The following is a 10,409-nucleotide window of genomic DNA, read 5'->3' as shown; positions in this document are numbered from 1 at the left end:
GAATTATTAGTTATATTGCATATATTTGTTTTTGTTATTAATTTTAAGAATTAGTACCTGCATGTGAGATGAATGTTCCTCATATATGTTTATTTTTGTTTTATGAATGATTTATATATATATGTGTTTGTTTTTCCCTTTAATTAAAGTGTTGGCAATAATATAATAAAAAAATGAGAAATAATATTTTAAAGCAAGTAGAGAATGGAATAAAAAATTTGTTAAGAGTGTGTAGTTAAAAAACAATAGTTAAAGTAAAGAGTTGTACTTCTTCACTAGGTAAAATACCCAATGCTACTGGAAATGGTCTTATAAATTAACCATTAGATTTATAAACGTATGTGAACCCCCACATAAGTCAATGATGGAGTCCACAAATTTAATGGTTGATCTATTGAATTTATAAAATAATATAAGTCAAATATGAAAAACTTATTGATCCCTATCATTTTTCTTCGTAAACAAAACTTGACAATAATAGCTACTTGAAAAAGCCTGATTGACTATACGTGTGTGTGTATATATATATATATATATATATAGAGAGAGAGAGAGAGAGAGAGAGAGAGAGAAAGAAAGGTTCATATACCTCCCTCAAACTATCACTTAATTGATAATATCACCGTAAACCCTAAATTGTGACAATGTACTTTGAATTTACCAAAAATTGCAATATCCCCCCTAATAACGAAAATACACTAAAAAAAAAATTAAAAAAAAACTAAAAAAAAAAAACTAAAAATAAAATAAAATAATAATTGTACATCACAAACCCACAAACCGTTCATGTTTTGACTGCTTATTTCAGCTCTTGCATGCCAAATATTTTGAATCACAAACTTGCAACCAAACATGCTTGAGCCCACCGTCAGTACGAGAATAAATTTCCCATCTCCTATTACTTTACTTCACCATTAGTTACCTCTATTAGTTTGATTCTAATCCCTCTTGCAGAGGGATAAACTCAACCAAAATCATTTGAGATTGCGTTAAAAATAGAGTTTTTGTTTATAGAAAAAGGAGTTTTGAGTGTTTTTTTTAGAGCAAACTCAAAAGGTACTACACAACTACTGCATCAGTGCAGGTACTCTAATAAATTCTGCATCAGCAGAAAGTAGGGCGGTTGTAAAGACTGAAAGCTGCACATGGCTCTCAAATGAATAATTAAATGGTTCCCCTCCATATTAAGCTCTATATGTCCCCCATTTGATACAAGCTGTACAATCACATACATAGAACTGAATCCTTCATTTTAAATATGAATAATCTTTTTTAATGCATCTCCACCCTACCATACTACTACTTTCAAATCCAAGGGCTCATGTACAAGTCTTGCGTAATACTTAAGGAACACTTATTCATCACTGGTATGCACCATTCTAGAAAAACACTATCTTTTTTTCTACAATTTATTTAGCTCGTTATCTTTTTCAACCAATATTTACTTAAGAGTCGGAGGGATTCCTGATGGATCCTGATGAAAAAAATTTGTGATTGACTACCCTTCTTCTATATACATAGGTTCTCTCTATTCAGAATTTGACTTGGCGAGCAACTAATTCTTCATATATTATTCCAACTATTATAGTAGACTAGAGAGGCTAAACTCCTTAATCCAAAACTCTCCACTCCTACAAAGTGCACCCAAAATCCCCTTCCCCTTGTAAAGGTAAAGAAAGACAATTATTTAGTCACAAAGTCTATGTTAATTGTTGTTCCATGGAAGAGTTCAAATCAAAATTAAGAAAGCAGGCTTTTATCCTGAAGTTTCATGTATGGATGATCTGCTACCGTCTCATATGCCCCAACATCATCTGCTAATCAAAGAGATTAAGAGGTGGTTCTATCCATAGAGGTTTTTGGTTCTTAAAGGTTTCAGAAATGCAGCTGAAATATAGTTTATCAGTAACATCAGAAGAGCTTAAATATGCTGAATCTTAATTATGTATCAGAAGTGCACTTCCCAAAAATGGAAAGCTAGTTTCACTAAAGATTAAAAGAGAAGAGATGGATAACACTAAACTATATTACACAAAACCTGTGTCTCATAAAGTTCCATACTACAACTTGCAAATATTACTACATACAGATCTGAGAAGAGGTCTTCGGTGAACCAATTCACTTACAAGATAAGTAGGAAAATTTGGCATTCTTGGATGCCAGTCAAAAGTAGTTCTTAAGGTAATGTGCCCAAGTCACCTTGAAGTTCCCAAGTCACCTTGAAGTTCTTTCTTGCTGTAAACTACAGGCACCTAGGAAAAGAACAAGATACAGCACAATGGTAAGAAAATAATTTCGGCAAGCCAAAACACTCAGCAATTTCATATTGCAGACCCATTAATTTTATAAGATACCTATAATTATTATGTATACTATGTCACACTTTTATTACCAAACAAGTAGAGAGGTATACTACCATGATACAACAAATTTTGTCCACTAAACATTTTTTTTTTTTTTTTCATTTGGGATAGTAGCTATACCAACATATCTCTTATGCAAACACAGTATTTAGAGGTAGCTTGCTTATAGTGCTAGATTTAAATTCTGAATACAGATATTGCAGCCAAGGGTGGAACAGGATTAGTGAATGTAAAAGCCAAAGTCTTAGATTACACCTGCTAATGTCAGGCACTTTTCTATTTGTACTCACCTAAGAGAGAAACATATAAATTTGAGCAAAAGGAAATACCAAGCAAACCTTAACCGTTAAAAATTTAATCTTCAAACATAAATAAAGGAGCAAACTTAACTGTGTATACAGCTTGACATATCCATCAAACCCTCTCGAATCTGTGTGCCACACCCCTAAACGCCTAAAGTACAATCACAAAGAATCAAACTAATCTACAATAAAGACTTCATTATCAGTGACAACTTCTTTTCGTAAAAGAATAAGTTGTTAGACGTCTTGAAAACATATTAGTTTATTAGTCAGCCAAACTACAACCCAGAATTACACAAACATTTAGAAGAGAAAACATACAGTGGACAAAAATGGGAAGTTGAAATTAAGTGCAATAACTCTACACAGCTGATATAGATGAACAACAGAATAACCAAACCCCCCCTCTCTGCTTTTTCCCAAAAAAAGAGAATCCTAGAAACCGCTTAGCATGAGAGAGGGAGAGGGGGGCAGAGAGAGAGAGAACAAAATGATATCACAAACTATAAGATATTGAACAGCATAAAATATACACCATTTTTTACAGATGCTAAAAAACAATGAAAACATTAGAACTCTGTGAAAAATGAAGATATGACCACTTTTGCATACACTTAGGCACAAAACAACCCCCATCCTTCCCCGACAGCCTGCATACAGAAAAATGCACAGAGCAGAGCCGGTGACTTTTCTAGTCAGAACACAAAATTAAATGAAAATTATACTTAACATTTCAATTTTAGGTTCATCTAATACAATAAATTTCTCTCATTATTGCATCCTTTTAAAAGCCGTAAGCTATTTTCTATTGTTATCTTTCAGATTGAAATGGATAAATTTCCACTATTTATTACTGCAATAATTGTATAAAAATAAAATGTTTTTGTTGCTTGATTCAATTGAAATTTGAAAAATAGTTCACAAAAATTTGAAAAATAGTGATAATAGTAGTACTAATCAAGAACATTAAATATTTCGCTTAGTGGTATACTTTATGTGACTCCAGCTCAGGATGAAAATGCCCATGCATGGTTTATGCATTCTGCCTGCTTGCAACTCCAACTGGTTGTGTCTCAGGTCATTCAAGAAGGTCCTGACTTCTAGACATGCCTCTGCAGCCATGCTTCAGACATCTTTAAGAACATTGGACATTACTAGTCTAAGAAAAGGTTACAGAGAATTGACATTTCCTCACAATAATATTTGTAGACACCCTAACACCTGCCATATGCTAGAATGTAATAATACCTTTCATGGTGAATGTTCCAATACTTGCATAAATTCACTAATGTTTTGGGCATTTGAAATCATTCAATAGGAAAAGAAAATACAATAAATGGAAACATCTTATTGATGGTAAGCAAGGAATTCAATTAGGACACTGGAAACCTCTAACCTTTTTTAGAAGATTAAGTTAGCAAGGACCATCTTCATTGACAGATGCCTATTGATATAAACATTAGTGAAAATAACCTCTGCACTTTATCGACCCACAAAGGCATTTTTTTTTCCTCAGGTCTGCTTTGTCATGCGGAACTATCCCATAATCATATGTCAACTCTGTCATAGGAGGAATGTGTCTGACCGCATGAAAAGCAATATGGAGGTCCAATTCATTTTTATTTTCACGTAAAATTGGCTGCCAGAATACATTTGGAGAGCAGCTGTGATTCATAAAACGAGCTACATTCCCAATGCCTTTTGCACTTATAATTAAAGGATGCGGAATCTTCGGAGTCTCATTGGAATCACCAGGCATCTCCAAAATCTGATAAATGCGGGTTGCATCAAAAATGCAATCATCATCATTTTCACTTCCAAGCTTCTCTACCTCATAGTCAGCTAGAACTTCACCTGCATATTCACATATAAAAGCTCCAGCACGGATAGGATCCCAAGACCTTAGACCCCAACCTTTATCCTTAGTTTTAAACACTTCCAGGCGAACTCGCAGACCACCTTGTGATACTCGGTTCCTGCAATTAGGAGGGCACTGACAGGAAGGACCACACTCATATATCAAGGACTTTTGGTTGACAAGAACTGCATTTGGATTATATGGGAGATAACCACCATTTTTTTTAATGCAAGGGCAGTTGGGATCTCCAGGACGACATCCATTCATGCAAATACAGCCAGTAGAGGGTTCCATAGGATTTCCTGGTTTTGAATTCTTCAGAGTAGGAAAATAAGTGAAATAAGCAGGGCCCTTCTCATCATCAACATCATTTACAAGAGACACAGGTAAATTTTCTGCCCCCAAAGAAAGATCTGGCAATATAAGCCCAACCCTAGCATTAATTGCTTCCTTCCATTGCTTAATCAATTTCCAAATCATGAATGCTTCAGGCTGGCCAGGTAACCTGACAAGTTTGTACTTAAATATATTGCAACCTGACTTTCCTTTCTCCACCCACGACTCCTGGATTTTGTAAAGACCATCATAGACATATACCTTTCCAGTTGTATATGCTACATCCTTAAAACCCCGAATCACCCTAACCTCATTACCTCGATGCAAGCTTTTCTCCAAAGCAAGATTACCTCTTTCAAGCTTCTGATCACTTATTTCCTTACCTTTCCGGTAATAATTCCCACCTTGGCCACTATAAATCAAGACATCCCCATCCTCCATGTTGTCCTCATATCCTCCGGATGAAACAATGCTGACTGCTATGGGGTCGTCATCTTGACTAATTTTAAGACTCATGTAATCAATTCCAGCCATACATGGAGCATGCAATCCAATCAAGCACAACTCCATCCTGAAAAAGAAAATATCCCCAACTTCAACACCAGCCACAGCTCCAATTCTCCTCCTCATATTTGTCCGGATCTTTTTATTCATCAAAATATTACCTACTCTTAAATCAGGTCGTCTTGTAACTCCTGGAATTGCTTCCTTCGATTCTTCAATTTGAGTCACCTTTCTTCGGAGAAAATCATACATCATGAGTATGTATGCAACTAACTCCTTGTCCCCATTGGCTTGTTGGACCATGTCAAATGTGGTGAGATTAGATGATGCGAGAACATTTTCAACCACTGATTCTATGTCAGCATCAGCCAAGGCAATATCAATGTGCCGGCCAGCCTTAGTCTTCTTCAGGGACTTAATACTACTTTTCGGCCTCTTTGGCTTACTCGTATCTCCATTGGCCTCTGCCGCATGCTGGGTGGATGGAGTCCTAATTGTAGTGATTGGGACTGCAGTAGATATTGGGTTGGTGAAAGTAAAGTGTGCATTTTGATTGGGTACAGCAGCTGGGTTTCCTGGCGAACCAAAGGGGTAAAATGGGGCAACCCCAGGTGGGAAAGGACCAGATGGTGGTGCAAAACCGAATGGGGCACCATCATGGGTATTTGGAAATGAAGAAGAATTAGGTGCTGATGGGAATACAGGAAGAAGACACCGCAAGGGCCTCACGTCCAGTACCCTAGACTTATCAAGTGAGCCAGAAACAGGAGTAGAGTTTTCCATGAAAACACTTTACGGGCAACACAAGCACCAGCTTCCCTAATTACCAATTTCTTCTCTTCTTTCCAACAGCAGTCAAACCACATCCGACACAAATCTACTTGTAACTAAAGCAACAGCAAGCAACATTTTCTTAAAACGAAAGCATAAACATTTCAGCAACAGAATACGTTACAGAAGAAGCAGAAAATCTTCAGATGCAAACTCCAGTACTTCCTGCGACATGCAAGGCAGAAATGAAGTCAGATAGAGAAGCAAAACTGAAAAGAAACCCAAAATCTAAGCATAAACCCTGAAAGTAAGAGAGAGTTTTAGCACAAAGAGAGCATAGCATGTAAGCTTAGTTGAAGTGAACATGCAAGTTATTAGAATGATAATCAAAACCCCAAATTTCTGTTCATTTTGTCTCGCTCAGTTTCCCGACAACCAAACAGAGGGGAAAGAAAAAATACCCAACAAGTGGTATATATATGAAATCAGAAATAGTTAAAATTCATTTCAAAGAGATATGTGGAAGATGCTAACACAAATCGGAGGCAAAAATGGGTGAAACATAAGACAGATCGAAAACAGTTTGCACCTGAAATGGGATTTGCCGACATGGGAGAAAGAGTTGAGCTTCTTATTACAAGGATTTTTCCTTTCCCAAACCCATTTAAACTCAAAAGCTCTCTTTTTGTTTTCGACCCGTTGGAACAATAAATTTTTAGTACTCACGTGGCGGCGTTTTATTAGAAAGCTTATGGAATATGTTTGGTTTCAGATGCAGGAAATCTTTACATGTGTTCCCTACCTACCTTGCCTGCCGCTTTAAGCAGCCAGGTCTGAAAACCTATTTATTTATTTATTTTTGAGTAAATATATCATAAGTTTTTGACTTAGTTCCTCAAAATTAAAAACTCCTTAAATTTTCTTTTTCGACAATTTACTTAGTGGGTCAATCAAAATGTCAATAAATTCCCTATCGTCTAATTTTTTTAACAATCGCATCATTTCACCTCATTAAAATATTAATTTTTTATTAATTTAATTTTAAAATTTAGACCTAAAAATAAAAGAAATTTTAAAAAAAATTGAAGGAGTGGCCAGGAGTGGCCGGCCACCTCCCAACCCCTATGGGGTGGCTTGCGGCCACCCCAGGGGTGGGCAACCCACCCCTGGGATGGCTCGCGGTCACCCCTTCAATTATTATTTTTTTTTTTATTTGTAGATTTAAATTAATAAAAAAATTAATATTTTAATGAGGTGAAATTGTGCATTTTGATTGGAACTAACGGCAGTTAAAAAAATTTGACGGTAGGGAGTTTATTGACATTTCGATTGACCAGGAAGTAAATTGTCGAAGAAAAAACAATTAAAAAAAAATAACACTAGGGAGTTTTTAATTTTGGCAGGTTAACTCAGGGACTTATGATATATTTACCATTTTATTTTATTTATCAACATCGTGTTGTGATTAGGGCTTCAAATAAACCGAAACGTTTAAGTTGTATCAATTCGATTAAATTTCGGTTTATTTAATAAATAGAGGAAAGAGTTTTCCTCCAAACTGGGTTTGAGGAACGTCCTTCAACCTAATTTATAAAAATGACATGTATTATTTTTTTTAATAACATATGAGATGCACATAAGTTTTTAATATTATTTGTGTCCCTACTATTAAAATAAACATGTGCATCTCACATGTTCAAATTACACATGTCATTTTTATATACTGAGTTGGAGGAAGTTCATCCAACCGAGTTTGGAGGAAAACTTTGTCCATAAATAGGTTGAACTCTGAATAATCATAATTATTTGATATTATTTGATATTGTCCGATGTTGTATTAGAGTCTATTAAAGGGTATATCTTTGAAGATTTTATAGTTCAACAAATAGTTAGATTCTATCTTTATTAGAGTCGTCCAAGTCAAGACCTAATTGGTCTATTATGTAATCAATAATATATTGTTTCTCTATTTATGAAATGTTTGGGTGTGAGTCTGAGATGACTAAAAGTGTGTTTAATACTTAAAAAGCCTGTTTGAAGAAAAAAAATACTCATTTGGTAAAAACAAATTGAAAGCGTTTTTAAGGGTTCAAAAAGCCTAAAAATAGCTAAAACGCACTTTTGACAAAAACTTAAAAATTAAGCTTTTGCCAAATAATGTCTTTTGATTTAAAAACTCTATTTTTCAAACGCAATCTCAAACATGCTCTTAAAATGGTACTATCAATAACAAAGTATGAATTGATTATTATTTGAAAATACTGTTTATTGTGTTTTGGAGGTCAAAGCTCCCTTAAAATAGCCATTGGAGATCACGACTCTCTTGAAATAGCCGATTTATCATTCCCTGTGTTTTGTTATTAGTTGGTTCGCATCAAACTCAAATATTAAAAACCTGTTGAATTCAAATAAATACGACGTAGCTCGTATATATATATATATATATACACACACATATGATAGCTATTGGGGATTATGCCCCGAATTTCAGTGATTTCATATCCATGATAACATTTTATATGTTTTATTCACTGATTAAATTATTTTGAGTATATGACTTATGAAACGTTTTTTACATGCCTATTACCAATAGTTCATCATGCATGTGGAAGGTTCTAAGGATATCATTGAATATGGCTATGGGTGTGAGTAACGTGGTTATCACACAAGGTCTTAGTTCATAATCCTTGTATCCTTAAAGATATTAAGTTCGCAGTCGGTAAATGGAACTAGGGCGATTTTATTTTTAGTAAGACTGTCACACATCAAATCTTAATGATCTACCTTGATCAAGTGAAGCAGAGTCTTAAGATTGATGTGTAGGTGCTAAGACCCTAAGGCACTGAACGGACTAATGAATTGTCTTTTCATAAAGATATTGTCTATTAAGAAAAAACAATAACTCCTTAATAGACTGTTTTTAGACTTTGATTCTAAATTCTAAAGAAATTATGGACTTATATATTCAATGTAGATTACTTAGATGTATCAAAGAGTGAGACCTATCATCGGTTGAACCAACCTCAATACATTGGGTAATCACATGAAACATTGTGAAAATGCATTTTCCTAGAAGGAATCCAAATCATTTGTCAGTAGGCAAAGAGATAAAAAAAATTTCATTGAGATAAATTTTATGAATATTATTCTCAAAACTCTGGCAAGAACATTTTGGTTAGCATACCAAAATATATATGTGATTTTTCACATTATGAGAATAACATAAGGTCAGTGACTGAAGGATAAAGAGGTAGAGAATTAAGTGACAATATCCTTAGCCTTAATTCTGCTACGTAATATTTCATGGAGGAATCACAAGTCAACGTTAAGTAAGTCAAATGGATTAATTGTTTAATCAAAATATTTATTGGAACGCAGTCGCAATTATTTAGTGGAATTAATTGTGATTAAAATATTATCGCGTAACAAATGTCTGGGACATAATCACGGAAATATTTAAGCCAATAATTATTTTTTCCTTTAGGTCCATCACCAAGCTGATATAAGTTAACCATATTAAGGCTTCCTTATTTATTAGGCTAAGTGTTTTATTTATTTAAAATATGGGCTAGAAAGTATGTATGAGATTGGGCTTGGCATAAAGTCTATAGGTCTAAAAGAGCATGGGGCGAATAAGGCTAGAGAATTCTTCCCTAGCCCTATGCGTTGGACAGAGAAAAGAAGGCCTAAGATTAAATCACAAGCCTAGCTCCCTAAGCAAGGAGCTGCATGGCTGTCTCCCATGCTAAGCATATAAATAGAGAAGAGCTTGAGGCTCTTAAATCATCACATCAAGTTCTTTTGATACACAGTTTTAAAAAACACTTTGAAAATTATTAGTTCTTGTGTTAACTTACAAAGAACAAAAGTTTAAAGATTTAAAGTGTCAAACAAGAGCCCACACTCTCAGGGTTATAATCAGTTGTTGGTGAGAAGATCTAAAAGTCTCAATATTCTAGAGATCAATTGTGTTATTGGAGAAGAAGAATCAGCAAAAAGTTTTTGCTCATAGCCAAGGCGTGGCCGTAGATCTTCAAGTAAATAATCATTGTTCTTGATATTTGTTGAAATAGCAACTATTCTTCATAAAGTTTTCTTGGGCATGGGAATATGATTCTTTCCGCTGTGCAAGTTTTGATTTGCATACGTATTCCCAACAATTAGTATCAGAGCCAACTTAATTGAAAATCTGATGAAGAACAAAAACTCTTTTTCTTGTTTTTCTTGTTGAAATTTAGAATTTTTCCAAGGGTCTCCAAATATTGAAATATTTTT

General features: G+C 34.5%; 1 protein-coding gene across 2 annotated transcripts; it reads right to left on the bottom strand.

Annotated features, from left to right (window-relative positions):
• Window positions 1-1,918: 1,918 nt before the first annotated feature.
• Window positions 1,919-6,822, bottom strand: LOC132191723 (histone-lysine N-methyltransferase, H3 lysine-9 specific SUVH1). 2 transcript variants are annotated; one of them, XM_059606817.1, is made up of 4 exons: window positions 6,724-6,822; window positions 4,062-6,359; window positions 2,754-2,816; window positions 1,919-2,252 (listed from the first exon to the last, which is right to left on the bottom strand). In XM_059606817.1, the coding sequence occupies exon 2, from the start codon at window positions 6,144-6,146 to the stop codon at window positions 4,125-4,127; it is 2,022 nt and encodes a 673-aa protein (XP_059462800.1). In that variant the 5' UTR covers window positions 6,147-6,359; window positions 6,724-6,822; the 3' UTR covers window positions 1,919-2,252; window positions 2,754-2,816; window positions 4,062-4,124. The 2 variants fall into 2 exon arrangements, with proteins under 2 accessions (XP_059462800.1, XP_059462799.1); XM_059606816.1 differs by lacking the exon at window positions 2,754-2,816.
• Between the last annotated feature and the right edge of the window lie 3,587 nt (window positions 6,823-10,409).

This window comes from Corylus avellana, chromosome 10 (assembly GCF_965113065.1).
Source record: "Corylus avellana chromosome 10, dhCorAvel1.hap1.2, whole genome shotgun sequence".
In the NCBI taxonomy this organism is placed as follows: Eukaryota; Viridiplantae; Streptophyta; class Magnoliopsida; order Fagales; family Betulaceae; genus Corylus; species Corylus avellana.
Note: the sequence above shows the minus strand (reverse complement) of the source record. Positions and strands in the feature narration are given on the sequence as shown.

Coding starts and splice junctions, on each gene's coding strand:
- LOC132191723 (XM_059606817.1), bottom strand. CDS start 6,146: ATGGAAAACTCTACTCCTGTTTCTGGCTCACTTGATAAGTCTAGGGTA.